We start from the raw sequence: 15,542 nt of genomic DNA on the forward strand, positions 1-15,542 counted from the left end.
GATTTACACAGCAGAGGGCACTGCATTCATGGGGGCTTCCCTGGAAGCTCAACAGGAAAGAATTCATCTGACAATGTAGGACATGCAGGTTCAATCCCTGGGGTGGGAAGATCCCCTGAAGAAGGAAATGCTACCCACTATAGCGGGTTCACCAACTGGGAAATCCCATGGACAGAGGAACCTGGGGGGGCTACAGTCCATGGGGTCACAAAAGAGTTGGACACTACTCAGCGACAATACAACAACAGCTGGATTCATGGCAATTCTGTCCTGAGCCTACCTAATTCTAATATAACCCATCTAGATCCTAATTTCTGTTTCTTGAATGATTTCAGTTGCCTAATTTTTTTTTTTTTTTTTTTTGCCTTTTGTCTAGCTTAAAGCTCTCTTGTTCTAATTTAATTTCTCTTTCTTAGGTCACTTGGTATTCTTGACCTGATGAAAAAAGAAAATGATTCTAAAGTGACAGAATTTGTTCTTCTGGGTCTATCATCATCCTTGGAGCTGCAGCTATTTCTCTTCTTAATATTTCTATTGTTTTACATGGCCATTGTCCTGGGAAACCTCTTGATAGTGGTAACAGTGCGAGCTGATCCTCACCTGCTCCAATTGCCTATGTACTCTTTTTTGGGCCACCTGTCCTTCATTGACCTATGCCTGAGCTGTGTTACTGTGCCCAAGATGTTAGGAGATTTCCTACAGGAGGACAAGATCATCTCTTTTTCAGGATGCCTGGCCCAGATCTACTTCTTGCACTTTCTGGGAGCCAGTGAGATGTTTCTGCTGACAGCCATGGCCTACGATAGATACGTTGCCATATGTAATCCTTTGCACTACCTGACAGTCATGAACCGCCAGCGCTGCTTTCAGATGGTTTTTGCCTGTTGGTGTGGAGGTTTTGTCCACTCTATCACGCAGGTCACACTGGTCATTCAGCTGTCCTTCTGTGGGCCCAATAAACTGGACAACTTCTACTGTGATGTCCCACAGGTCATCAAGCTAGCCTGCACAGACACGTACGTAGTAGAGGTGCTGATGGTCTCGAACAGTGGTCTGTTGTCTCTTGTCTGTTTCTTGGCCTTGCTCTTCTCTTACGCTGTCATCCTGGTCACCCTGAGAACTCGCTTCCACCAGGGCCAGAGCAGGGCGCTCTCTACCTGTGCCTCCCACCTAACAGTAGTCAGTCTGATCTTTGTGCCGTGTGTATTCATCTACCTGAGACCTTTCTGCAGCTTCTCTGTGGACAAGGTTTTCTCTGTCTTCTACACAGTGATCACACCTATGTTGAACCCCCTCATTTATACTCTCAGAAACACTGATATGAAGACAGCCATGAAGAAGCTGAGAAAAAAACACGTGACAGCCTGCTGCCCTGTCAAAGAATGAACAGGAAGAGGTGATTTAGAAAATATATTCTTTCTTAACACACTCTTAACTCATCCTGTACCTGAGTACATGCATGAAAACAAATTTGGTGACTTTGGTATAAAAGAGAAGGCAGTATAAAAATTATAATGCATTGTTCTTGATTATAGCTGGGAGGCATAGGTGACTTTATCAGCTGTTAAATATTAAGCAAGGACCTCAGTAGTGTTTACTGGCCCACAAATGATCATAGGAATTGAGTACTAGGGTCAAAGGGACACCTTGAAAGATCAACTCTTCTAGCCTTTTGCCTGTAAATGGTGTTCCTTTATTCATTTCCCTTTTAAGCTCTTTTCAAATGAAAGAAGATAGTACAGCTCTTTTTGTACTAACAACATTTCCTGGTGGCCAGAAGTTCCTTCTGAGGTCTCATCAGAGAATCTTCTAAGGCAATGTGAATCCCTTTTGTCTTGTCCCTAACAAAGCTTGAAAACTTCACAAACTAGCCCGCATATTATTGTTCACCCAGGAACTATGTTGTGCATTGTGCCAAATTTTAGAAATGCAGTTGAATAACTCATTTGATTGAACATAAGCTCTTAATGAAGTTTATGTGTAAAGGAAAGGAAGTCTAAAGGTGCTGGAGTGAGGGAAGCTCTCAGCATTCTGCTGTAGAGACTTCTTTAGAAGAGGCATTCCATTTCACCTAGAATTTTTCTTTTAGCTGAATTATTGGGAGAGAATTGATAAGATTGTTCTTTAATTGTTCACAATGTTTAAGAGCTCTGAACTCTAAAGGAAAAGAGAAAGAAATGAGCTGTGGTTTAAAGCACCCACCTACCTGGTTCCTGCCCTTGAGGTACTCATGGTTATTATTGCTCTGCCCAGAAGTACTTTGAAAAGTAAGTAATATTATTCAATTTTGTTTTTACCCATGAACTCAAATTTGTTAAATAATATGTTGCCCAAGATCATTTAGAAAAAGTGTAATTAACCAAGAAAGCTAGAAACTTTAAGTCTAAGTTAATATTTTTTCTCCCCAGGAAGAGTATTAACACAATCAGATGAACTGCTGCTGCTGCTGCTGCTAAGTCACTTCAGTCGTGTCCGACTCTGTGCGACCCCATAGATGGCAGCCCACCAGGCTCCACCGTTCCTGGGATTCTCCAGGCAAGAATACTGGAATGGGTTGCCATTGCCTTCTCCAGTGCATGAAAGGGAAAAGTGAACTAGCTGCTTTATTTCAATTATACTTGCATAGGATCTCGAGACCTAGGAGATCCCTACAAAAGATTAACCAGAACATTTACATTTAAGATCACTTAGGTGGCTCAGTGGTAAAAATCTGCCTGCCAAGCAGGAGATGTGGATTCGATCCCTGGGTCACGAAGATCCCCTGGAGAAGGAAATGGCAACCCACTCCAGTATTCTTGCCTCGGAAACCCCATAGATAGAGGAGCCTGGAGGGCTACAGTGTTGCAAAGGGTCAGACATGACAGCGATTAAACAACTACAACAAACCTATGACATAAGGCTCTTTGCAACTTTTTATGCCTATGGAAGGAATTTATTCTATTTACTAAATTATAATAGAATGATGGACTTTGAAGAATATTTTTATATTTGTTCTCTTTATTTCCTAATCAATTGCTATAGGGAGGCTTTTCTGACTACTTAGTTAAAAAGCATACTTCAGGAAAGAAAATGTCTGAAATTCTACCTAATACCATGATTTACTAGATAATTTGCAATACTCCTCATCATGTAAGAGTTTTCTTTACATTGGAATAAAGGGTGGATTTTCAGTTTTATGCTGGGAGTTAGTGACTTTATCGGAAAAGGCAATGACAACCTACTCCAGTACTCTTGCCTGGAAAATCCCATGGACGGAGGAGCCTGGTAGGCTGCAGTCCGTGGGGTCACACAGAGTCAGACACAACTGAAGCGACTTAGAAGCAGCAGCAGCAGCAGTGACTTTATACTTAAGAAACTGTTTATGTGTGTGAAACTGTTTATGTGTGTGTGCGTGCATGTGTGTGTGCGTGCATGTGTGTGTGCGTGCGTGTGTGTGTGTGTGTGTGTGTGTATGTGGCTACAGAAGGAATTCTTAAAGACCAGGAACAAAGCTATTACTTGGATGATTTCTTAACAGGATGAATGAGGGTGCATGGCATCCTGGTACAGATTACGCCCTCCTCGGTCCCTTTCATTCCATGATATTTCCACAGAGAGCTGTTGTCTACCATAGATATCCAGAAGGGCTGACATGAGGAAACTGCCAGTCAGAGGAGTGTGTGAGTTGACAGGAGGGATTAGTGGTGCTGAGAGTCAGCCAGGCACATTGCAGGAACTTGAAGCTCCGGGCTTTCTTATTGTATCAGCTGACTGCAACATCCCCTTTTTCTAATGTCTCTCTTTCATAGGAAAATTGAAGGCCTTAGGAAATCACACTTATTAGAGGATAACAAGTGTTATTGTGTTTAACTTTCCTGAGAACCCCGTGGGGCAGATACTATTATTTTATTGTCCTCATTGAACAAAGAGATAATTGAGAGGTTAAGTCTCTTGTCCTCTGGTAAATGGTGGAGCTGGACCATGATGAGCATGTCAAACTCCAAAGTCCACATTTCTCACCTCTCTGTTCTACTCCCCCAGGCATCTGGGCTCACATACTGTCTTCGAATACTATTCATCTTCCCCAGGTGATAGTGAGAGCCTTTATAATTAGATATTTGGATAACCTATTGATGCCTAGGGGAACCCCCAAATGGAAAGATGTCTACCGTATTTCCAAGCACATAATAGGCATTCAACAAATACTTGTTAAATTAATGAATGGATGATAAATTAATAATGAATTCATAAAGGAATAATGAATGAATGAGTATTAAAGGATCCAAAAATAGGATTTATTTATTAAAGGAACATCTTCCTGAAAGTGTTTTTTCTAGATGAGGAGTAACATTGTGACAGTATGCTGACTTCTTTTCCATAACACTTCGTAATTTCTAAGGCTCTTAGAGGAGATAATTTGGCAATAAAAAAGTTTTATGTATTATGTATACACGCGCGCACACACACACACACACACACATATGACCTAACATGTAACTTCCTGTGTTCTGATCATCACATTTTAAAAGTTCTGTTGATGTCAGCCACTGGTAGCATAATATTCAGAAAATCAAGATACTGCCTTTTACATTATTAGTTCTCTGCTGAGTGCTAAGTCGCTTCAGTTGTGTCCAACTCTTTGCGACCCTATGGACTGTGGCCTGCCAGTCTTTGTCCATGAGATTTTCCAGGCAAGAATACTGGGGTGGGTTGCCATGACCTATTCCCGGGGATCTTCCCGACCCAGGGATTGAACCCACCCATGTCTTTTATGTCTCCTGCATTGGCAGACAGGTTCTTTACCATTAGCACCACCAAAAATTTTTATTAATAGCCTTATAAAATTTCAGTTTTTCAGACGGTACATGGTTGATATTATCTACAGAATTCACAGGGCTTCTCAGGTGAAGCTCGTGGTAAGAACCCACCTCCCAATGCAGGAGACGTAAAAGATACAGTTTGATCCCTGGGTTGGGAAGATCCCCTGGAGAAGGAAATGGCAACCCACTCCACTACCCTTGCCTGGAGAATCCTATGGACAGAGGAACCGGGTGGGCTACAGTGCATGGGGTCACAAAGAGTCAGACAAAACTGAAGTGACTTAGCAAGCATGTATACACAGAGTTCACAATTCAAATGCCCTGAGCCCACTTCCACGGCGTGCCTGAGTTTCTTCAGGTCTGCTTCCCTGAGGTTGGATCATAGCTCTGTGTTTGTGTGCACCTTCAGACTGAAGGGCACTGAGTGCAAAGTGTGGGGCTAGAGCCTGGACGTCTGGGCTGCAGAATCCAGATTCATACGTGAGAGATCTCTTGTATCGGGATTTGGAACCAGAAAATGTGGACTGGGGACTGAGAACCAAAACTTGCTTTATCCATACTGCCATGTCTTATGGGTTTTAAATTTGAAACTGCCCTTCCAGTAGTTAGTTATAAGAGTATGAGAACATTATTTTCTCCAATAAAATTAAAATTCATTTAAATTTTGTTACCTTGATTCATAGCTTTTTTAAAAAAAGTTTTTTGTTGGATTATATTTGATTTATTTTTATTTTTATTTGATTAATTTCTGCTGTACAACAAAGTGAATCAGTTATACGTATACATATACATACTCTTCTTTCAGATTCTTTTCCCACATAGGTCATTACAGAGTGATGAGTAGAGTTCCCTGTGTTATACAGTAGGTCCTTATTAGTTATATATTTGTATATAGTAGTGTTTATATGTCAATCCTAACCTCCCAATTAAATACCCACTCTCTCCCAGTCTATCCCCTCCTTTATGCCCTGGAAATGATATTTATTTTCTCTAACTCTTTTTCTATTTTGTGGATAAGTTCATTTGTACTCTTTGTTTTAGATTCCATAAATAACCGATATCATATGATATTTGTCTTTCTCTGTCTAACTTACTTCACTCAGTATAGCTTTTAGACATGGTACATGGGTTCTAGTTGTACTCTTGCTTTGAGTACCACAGATATTCGAGGTGGGTCTGCCCCTTCTTTCAAGCTCTTGGAGTCCTTTGGGGTACTGAAGTAAGTGAAAGGAGACAAAGACAAGTCTGATTCATTAAGTCACGGGAGGATTATTGACGTCACATTTCCAGAACACGTGGGAGCTAAGACTGCACATTTATGGCCTAGCTCTAAACACTTTGTGAATGAGTCAGTAATAGTAAGGGAAATAATAGTAAGAACAAATTAAGGAAGCCAATAATAAGAAAAACAGAGTTTTATTTGTTGTTGTAGGGTTAGTGGTCCAAAATAGTAATATTGAGTACCATCCTTCCTTTTACCTTGGGCCAACTTTGAGCAAATTGTGCACAACTATATAGGAATGATTTGAATTTTACCGAGCTATTTACCAAGTCATCTTCAATATAGTTTTATAGAGTCATTTAGCTGGGATTTTTAGAAACAGAAGCTTTTTTATGGTCAAATTATCCCCTCTAAGAGCCCTAGAAATTACGAAGTGTTATGGAAAAGAAGTCAGCATGCTATCACAGTGTTTACTCCTCATCTAGAGAAAACATTTCCTGGGAAATGTTCCTTTAATAAATAAATCCCATTTTTGGATCCTTATATTCATTCATTCATTATTAATTTATTATCCATTCATTAATTGAACTGCTATTTGCTGAATGCCCATTACGTGCTTGGAAATGTGGTAGACATCTTGCCATTTGGGGGTTCCCTCAGGCATCAACAGGTCACCCAGATATGTAATTATAAAGGCTCTCAGTATCCACCAGGAGGAGGTGAATAGCATTCGAAGACAATATGTGAGCCCAGATGCCTGGGGGAGTAGAGGAGAGATGTGAGTGAGAAGTGTGGATGCCGCAGTTTGACATTCTTGTCATGGTCTAGCTCCACCACTTACCAGAGGACAAGTGACTTAACCTCTCAATATCTCTTTGTTCAATGGGGAAAATAATAGCATCTGCCCCACAGGGTTCTCAGGAAACTTAAACAAAATAACACTTGTAAAGCTCTAATAAGTGTGTTACAGGTGGTCAGAACTTACTAAATACTGACTAGTTATATTAACATTATTGGTAACTGTTCTGTTAAATGGGAAATAAAAGCTGAAAGAAGATTGTACAATTTTTTGATCCTAGAGAATCACAGGAAACAAAGAGGAATTAGAGATTTTAATCGTAGACCCGTGCCACATAATGAAACTCCTGATAACTCCTTCATTCATTCTGCAACTAGCTTTGACATAGGAAATTTCATGTTAGGTGATATATGTGTCCTCAAAATTAGGTAAAAATAATCACATTTGGAATATTAAAAAATGTTCTGTACTTTCCAGGCTTTTATACCATCTTTTAAAAATCTAAGTATTTTGTTAAAATTTCACAACAGTTTCAAATTTACAGAATAGTTGCAAAGACAGTGCAGACAGTTTCTGTATACTTCACATCATTTCTTCTATTGTTAACTTCTTACATTACTATGGTACATTTGTCACAACTAATCAACCATTACTGCTACATTAACTAAACACCCCTTTATTGATACTCTAGCCCCATCACAGAGCAATAAACTGTTGCCAGCAATAACAAAAGACACTTTTTTTTATGCTGCAACCTAAGTCTTTTTCCCTCAGAAAAATCACTAACCAAGGTGCATTTTCATGTTATTTGGGTTATTATATCTTTCATGGTGTATGGTGGTACCATTCAAACACACAGAACTTTAGCCTCAACCTGAAAGTTCACACTGTAATTCACTGAGTAAATTTTATACTTGGTTTTAGAGGTGTAATCCTCAACTTGAGTCAAGCCTCCCTGACCTAAATCCCTAAGAAACTGATTCATGTACTAATAGGACTGGGGCACTGTCTTCATAGTGCTGTTAAATTAAACAGTTTGCTTGTCTGCTAGAACTTCAGGAAATTTTGAAATGAAGTAAAATATTCTAATAATCGTCTAAGCAAATACTTATTATTGAGAAAGAGTCCAATACAGTGATACTGAGAATCACCTTCTCCCTTCTCTTGCCCTGATTTTGAGTAAATTGTGTAAAACTGTGGAAATGGCCTGAGTATTTATTACCAAATTATTTATCAAGTAGCCTTCAATATAGTTTTAAAAGGAGCGGTTTAGAGGTCATTACACTTGTACTTTTTCTGTCCGGCTGCTACCCAATCCCTGGCCCCACAATTCCCTCAGGGTAGTGATGAGGCATAAAGATTGCTGAGGGTTTCTTTCTTTTGGCAGCCAGGAATATAGAAAGAAGTTCTTGCAGACCAAGATCAGAAGCTATGACATCGTTTTAAACTCATGCAGTTCTACCTTTGAGAAAGAAAGGGAGAAAGAGAGAGAAAGAGAGAGAGAAGAAAAAAACAAACAGATGATCAAACTCAGGACTTTACCTTAGACTGTAGGGCAGTCCTCTTCTGTGAAATGTGGCGCATGCGTAAGAGAAGCATCACTGTACAGATCTCAGTCTTTTAGTGTGAATTTCGGGATATATGTCACATTTCTATCTCAGAAAATTTTACTGATCCAAGAAGATCTCAGGTTGTCCAAATCCATGTTGTGGGACCACACTCAGGAAGACAGCCAGAGTAAGTTTTTACCTGGAATACCAGGTGAAAGAGACAGAGGTAATGTTATTGAGGTAAATCCTATTCACGCATAAAGGGAAATCTTAAATTCTTCATCCACTTTGCAATTTTTGTTCCAGTAATACTGTTAATTAAGGAAGTAGTTTATTACAGTTTAAAGTGTCTATCCTATTATTCAATTGGAGTTTACTCCTAGTTTTACCACTAACAGTGGAACCTCGATAGCTGAGTTTCCTCTCTGCATTTCATTTGTTTCACCAGTGGTTAAAGAAGTGGAATAAAGCAAGTCAAGCAATCTCTCATATTCTTTTTACTTATTGTTGTTGTTCAGTCCCACAGTCATGTCTGACTCTTTGCAACCCCATGGACTGTAGCACTCCAGGCTTCCCTGTCCTTCACCATCTTTATATTTAGATTTCAGATTTTACATAAATCTACAAGGCTTTGAGAAAGTCTTTTAAAGGTATTACTCTAAAATGAATGGGTTTATGTCAAGAATAGGTTTTTATTCATCTTTTTATGTTCACAACACAGTACCAGACACAGAGAAAATGCTCGATAAATAATTACTAAGTGATGGTTTAGTCTCTAAGTCGTGTCCGACTCTTGAGACCCCATGGACTGTAGCCTGCCAGGCTCCTCTGTCCATGGGATTCTCCAGGCAAGAATACTGGAGTGGGTTGCCATTTCCTTCTCCAGGGGATCTTTCAGACACAGGAATTGAACTCAGGTCTCCTGCATTACAGGCAGATTCTTTAGCATCTGAGATTGAGCAATTACTAAGTGAAAGGACAAATAAATATTTGTGCTGTGTGAAATACAGAAATATGTGTATAGTCTACATTGTGTTACATTAACTCATTTGCAGATTTTTCAACTCTATTTGTTTAGACACTATTGTATAAAGAGTTTGCTGTGGGATGGAGCTTGCTGTTAGGGAAAAGATCCAGAATATTTGGTCTCTGTCATTGGCAAACTGCTCACAGGAGAAACTAAGGCTGAGCCTTTTCTCTCAGAAAATTTTAGGGAACTGCAATCTTGCTATTTGTTCTATTTGAAAAAATTTAGGTAGGTCTGTGGAATAGTAGCAATGCTGTTTCTTTAGCAGCATAGATTCCATTATACCTATACCTAGTATATATTCTTTGGCATCTTTGTGGAGAGGCCAAATTCAACCTAGTCTGATACTAATGCTCCTGAAAATGTTGGCTTTGCACCAGTCTCATACTGATGCTCCTGAAATTCCATCACTAAAATGATCTTGACTTAGATTTGCAGATCACATTGTTTCTATATCTGCTAATTGACTTGATCCTCAGCATTAGTGGCATTATTCTCTCACAGAGGAGGACTGAAGTTAATAGAAGTGAGGAAAATCTTAAAACACACAGCCTGTAAGAAGCAGAGCTGTGAGTCAAGCCCAGTTTTTCGATCTCTGTGCTCTTTCCCCTAACAAAGATAGTAAAAAGGCTCTTAAGCCTTAGACTTGGAGTAATTTCATGGGCTACTGAGGTAGATTCAAAATAAAGTTGAGGTAGTTACTATTTAGGAAAAATAAAACAGCTGTATAAGCATCTTTGGGTATCCTTGCTTGACTCCTAAAGAAAGACTTGCAGGGACATAAACTACACTGTTCCTTTTTGTTCAGTTGCTCAGTAGTGTCCAACTCTTTGCGACCCCATGGACTGCAGTATGCCAGGCTTCCCTGTCCTTCACCATCTCCCGGAGCTTGTTCAGATTCACATCCATTGAGTCGGTGATGTCATCAAACCATTTCATTCTCTGTCGTTTTCGCCTCCTGACTTCAATCTTTCCCAGCACCAGGGCCTTTTCTAATGATTTGGCTATTCATATCAGGTAGCCAAAGTATTGGAGTTTTGGCTTCAGCATCAGTCCTCCCAATTAATATTCAGGATTGATTTCCTTTAGGATTGACCAGTTTGATCTTGCTGTCCAAGGCACTCTCAAAAGTCTTCTCCAACACTACAGTTCAAAAAACATCAGTTTTCTTCAACACTCAGCCTTCTTTATGGTCCAAGTCTCACATCCATACATGACTACCGGAAAAACATTGTTCTTATTTCAGTTAAAAATGTATTTGAAAGGTTTGTTGCCAGAAGTAGATGTATTTCCTAAGATTTTGATAAGTTTGGAAATGCATATAAATGGGAATTAGGAGATGGACAAAATAAGAAGGTTAGTATCCTAAGTTGGCTGCTATACAGGCGTCCCTTCCTCCAGTCACAGGTAATGCTAGGTAATGTTAATTGTATATTCACTTAACACGGTGCCATGTACATAAGTGCTTTATATGGAACACGTATGTAATCTTTACAATACTTATGAGGTATATATTAATCTTATCCATGTTTTGCATTTGAAAAAACAGGCAAAGGGAGTTAAGTAATTTTCCTAAAGTCATAGTGCTAGCAAGAATTGTGGTAGAGGTAGAATTTGAATCTAGGGAAACTGGGTTTCAGACCTCTTTTAACAAGTGGTCTCTACCACCTCCTGTTCCTGCTGTCCTCCTACCCTGGGAATCTTTGCTTATAATCTCCCAAGTCATCTAAAATAAATTCCAACACTTCAACTTAACTCACAGAGCTCTTTTATGACACGAGAAACTCTTCCTTTTCATCCTCATTTCCTGACACTTCCATCGATGGATTCTGTGCTGAATCACATCAAACTTGTTGACTTTTCCCATAGAGGATGCTATGATGATTTACATCCTATATTCTATTCACTATTCACTTCCTGCCTTGTCCACTTTTCTGTGCCCACACCCTGCAGGGTCATCTTCAGGTTAGCTCTAATTCACATTCCAAAATTCTACTCAATGATAACCTTGTGTGGAAAGGTGTTCCTGACTCACCTGGACTTCTTTACCCTTATTTCAGAGAACTGGGATTCTAAGTTTTAGAGTGGGCCTCCTCTATTTGATTGCCAGTTCATGGCAAATAAAATGATATCTAGATTAATGATCAATACCACATCACTTTCTATTGCATTCTTATTGTAAATTAAATTTGAGCAAAGTTGGACAGAAACTGTGTATGTTGTGATGATCTTGCCAGGTGCAACAGTAGTCTTTCTCTCCAAATACTATATATAATTAAGAAGTAAATAAACCCTTCATGCTTAGCAGAAAAGGGATACAGTATTTTGACTATGCAGAAGGTTTAAGACTTTCCAATGAGAAAGAAGATATCATGATTTTGATGCCATCAGCCCCAGAAGCATGAATATTGGTTTAAAAAATTGAGTTCCCATTTCCTAGGTTCAAGTAGTAATGCCAGTCACAAGCTCTGTGACCTTGGGCAAGTTATTTCCTCTGTGTTCTTCAGTTTCCTCATCTCTAAAGTGAGAGTAATGATGATAGCCTATCTCATAAGATTTGTATGAGAATTAAATGTGAGCAATAACTGGCACATAGTAAGTACAATATAAGTATTTTCTCTTATTATCTAAATATTTTTCAATCCTTATGATCTTACCAGCTGGTGATAACTGAATACAGGTTGGCTTTACTGTTATAGTGTTATAGAGTATTTGAAGATTTAAGGACACAGAGCATCTCTTCCTATCAAAGGACTTTACACCATAAGAGAGCAATTATTTTTTAAATGCAATTGTTTTTTCATGAGAAGTTTATCTTTCTCTGATCTATTTATCATCTATCATCTATCTGTCCATCTATGTCTATAATCATCAATCTATCATTATCCATTATCTATCATCTTTCTATTTATCATTCTGTCTTTCATCATTTATTTAAGAGCTCGTGTATTTTGTGGGTTCTAGGATCAGAATAAAGCAATTCAATTATCAGCCCCTTCTGCTCAGTGGTAAAGAATCCACCTGCAATGCAGGAGACTCGGGCTTGATCCCTGGGTCAGGAAGATCCCTTGGAGGAAGGCATGGCAACCCACTTCAGTATTCTTGCATGGAAAATTCCATGGACAGAGGAGCCTGGCAGGCTACAGTCCATGGGGTTGCAAAGAGTTGGACACAACTGAGTGACTTCACTTTCACTTTTCAAGGCAAAAGTATTAAAGATGATAGAAGTTTCAGTAATTTTTAAATTTTTCAACTCTCTAGCACAAAATGTGTATGCTAATTGTTCAGTTGTGTCTGACTTTTTTCACCCCATAGACTGTAGCCCACCAGGCTCCTCTGTCCATGGAATTCTCCAAGCAAGAATACTGGAGTGGGTAGCCATTCCCTTCTCCAGGCGATCTTCCTGACCCTGGGATTGAATCCAGGTCTCCTGCATTGTAGGCAGATTCCTTACCATCTGAACTACCACATAGGACAAAGTATTTTCCTATGTAAAATACTTTGTATTGAATTGTATTCTATCCAATATATAGGACAAATTATTTCTCTATATAGTTTGATGTATTCCTTACTGGCAAGTGAAGCTGAACTTCTTTATGCAGGTCAAAGATTAGAACTCAAACTCTTCCAATGTAAATTTACAAGCATAGGTTGTTGGTGATCAGGGAGTCAAGGTATATGTTGTTCTCAGTCACTAAAATTAACTTAATTTTTAATTGCATTGAAATTTCCAACCTAATTTAGAAACTAGAAACTGAGTCATTCTCACTTGATTAAGTAGAATGTTATTCTTTTAAAGTTGATCTGTGTATATTATATTAAAAAGTTTATTTAGGAATTTTAGTCATCAAATATAAAATGCTAACTCCTTGCTTGTATCTTTAGCCTCAAAAATTAATTTATCCATTTAATATTTAAAGTGTTTTCATAGCAAAGAGAATTTCTGATGTGGGGGTGAGCAGTGTGAGATCAGAGAAAGAGCGAGACTGAGAGAGTGGGACAAGATGATTATGCAGGAAAACTTTTGGGAGAAAGGAACTGTAGGTCTAAGCATAATAGAACATCAAATGGGAGTCAATAATGTGGTAAGACAATTAACAATGAAAAAATATCCATAGACTATACTCAAGAAATATAAATATTTTTCTCTGCTATATTTAACATCACTTAAATGTTTTCATAAGGCTGTTCCTGTTAGGCTTTACGACCTTACAATGGTTTATAACATTTATTTTTGCAGAGAAACAGAGCCACTGGACCAGTTCTGCCTGGATCTCCATGGAAGTAGTCAATAATGTTACCGAGTTTATATTTTTAGGACTTTCCCAAGATCCTGGAACGCAACTGATACTCTTTGCTCTATTCTTCCTCTTCTACACGGTGATCCTGGGGGGAAACCTGCTTATTTTGCTTATGGTTTTTTCTGATCCCCAGCTTCACACACCCATATATTTTTTCCTCAGTAACTTGGCCTTTGTGGACCTTGCCTATTCCTCAGCCACAGCACCCAAGATGATTACAGACTTTGTTTCTGAGAAAAAGATTATTTCCTACTGGGGCTGTGTAACTCAGATGTTTACCTTCCACTTTTTTGGTTGTGCTGAGATTTTTGTTTTGACTGTCATGGCTTTTGACCGTTATGCTGCCATCTGCCAACCGCTCCGTTATACCACCATCATGAGTACCACTGCTTGCACTGTGCTGGCATCGCTGTCCTGGCTGGGAGCCCTGGCTCACTCCTTTGTTCAGACCCTCCTGACCTTTCAGTTACCCTTCTGCAACTCTCAGATCATTGACCACTACTTTTGCGATGTCCACCCAGTTCTAAAACTTGCCTGCGCTGACACAACCCTAGTAAACATGTTGGTGATTGCCAATAGTGGTCTCATCTCCCTGGGGTGTTTCCTCATTCTTCTGGCCTCCTACACAGTCATTTTATTTAGTCTTCGGAAGCAGTCTGCTGAGGGCCGGCGCAAGGCTCTCTCTACCTGTGGGTCTCACTTCACTGTAGTAACTTTCTTCTTTGTCCCTTGTATCTTTATTTACCTCCGTCCATCCACCACTTTCCCACTGGATAAGGCTGTGTCTGTGTTCTATACTACCATCACCCCAATGCTAAACCCACTCATCTACACTCTGAGGAATAAGGATGTAAAGAATGCCATGAATCGGGTGTGGAATCACAAAGTCTCCTTGAAGGAAAAGCAGAAGGGATAGTTTGTTAGAATTACAAAATCAGAATTAGTTGATACCTTCCAAGGCCCTTAACTTAATGATTTTAAGGAATAGTCTCTAACATTCAACTATGTCATATTTCTTTTTTAAAGGGGAATAATTTGAGGCTATTTCATCTTTCTGCCTCTAGGTGAGCTAAACTTAAACCTTTCCATACTGGCTAGGCTTATCCTCGCTTATTTCTAGAGTGGAGGAGTAAACACTTTCACTCATATCTCATTTAACTACTTTAGATCCCTTCAATTCAAATCTAACACTCTTAAGATATAATTCAATAGTTTAGAATGAAGTTACAGGGAAAAGTTATCTCTGAGGAACTGGACAATTTCTCCTAAAAAAAAGTCCATCTTCCTAGGAGCTGCCTTCCTTATCCCGCTCTTCTCCCTTCTCCTTCCCTGCTGTTTTTCCTTTTTTCCTTCCTTCCTGCCTTCCTTTCTCTGGCCCGCCTTTGTTTCCCAAAATCAGGCAATAAACCTCCCATGTGGAGGTAGGACAGCCTTACTGCCAGAGATGGGGAGTCCAGGTGAGAAACCTGTGTAAACAAACGTTATTACTTTAATTGACTATCTCAAGTCCAGACTAAATTTAGATTCTTCACTAACTGAACACACAGAGCCTACATTTTTTTTTTTGTCCTGTTAATTCCTTATGAATGTGTTTCTTTGTTCAAAAAGTATAAAGGCTGCTGGCCTTGGCCACTTCTTTAGGTCCCATTTCTATGAGACCTCCATGTGCATGGATTAAAATTTGTTTCTTTTTCTCCTGTTAATCTGTCTTGTGTCAATTTTATTATTAGTCCAGCCACAAGAATTTAAGACAGGTAGAAGGGTATAGGGAGAAATATCCCCCTTTCTGACAATTTGTCATTGTTTAAGTCGCTAAGTCATGTCTGACTCTTTGCAACCTCATG

General features: G+C 39.2%; 3 protein-coding genes across 3 annotated transcripts in view; 2 read left to right on the top strand and 1 right to left on the bottom strand.

Annotated features, from left to right (window-relative positions):
• The window catches only part of LOC145512684 (olfactory receptor 11H6-like), a 364,468-nt gene that overhangs the window by 114,458 nt on the left and 234,468 nt on the right, over positions 1–15,542 (bottom strand). The window contains exon 4 of the mRNA XM_081506971.1: positions 8,363–8,569. The gene's annotated coding sequence lies outside the window, so the exon portion shown is untranslated. The remainder of the gene's footprint in view (positions 1–8,362; positions 8,570–15,542) is intronic.
• Positions 350–1,386, top strand: LOC145513829 (olfactory receptor 4Q3-like). The gene has a single exon (XM_081510780.1). It carries the CDS (start codon positions 439–441, stop codon positions 1,384–1,386), a length of 948 nt encoding a protein of 315 aa, XP_081366906.1. The 5' UTR covers positions 350–438.
• Positions 13,676–14,614, top strand: LOC145512237 (olfactory receptor 4S2-like). The gene has a single exon (XM_081505858.1). The coding sequence runs from the start codon at positions 13,676–13,678 to the stop codon at positions 14,612–14,614; it is 939 nt and encodes a 312-aa protein (XP_081361984.1).

The sequence above is a fragment of the Giraffa tippelskirchi genome, chromosome 7 (assembly GCF_054371585.1).
Source record: "Giraffa tippelskirchi isolate mGirTip1 chromosome 7, T2T-mGirTip1v1.2.pri, whole genome shotgun sequence".
Classification (NCBI taxonomy): Eukaryota; Metazoa; Chordata; class Mammalia; order Artiodactyla; family Giraffidae; genus Giraffa; species Giraffa tippelskirchi.

What these genes read in the sequence shown, in the direction of transcription:
- LOC145513829 (XM_081510780.1), top strand. Translation starts at nt 439, where the DNA reads ATGAAAAAAGAAAATGATTCTAAAGTGACAGAATTTGTTCTTCTGGGT.
- LOC145512237 (XM_081505858.1), top strand. Translation starts at nt 13,676, where the DNA reads ATGGAAGTAGTCAATAATGTTACCGAGTTTATATTTTTAGGACTTTCC.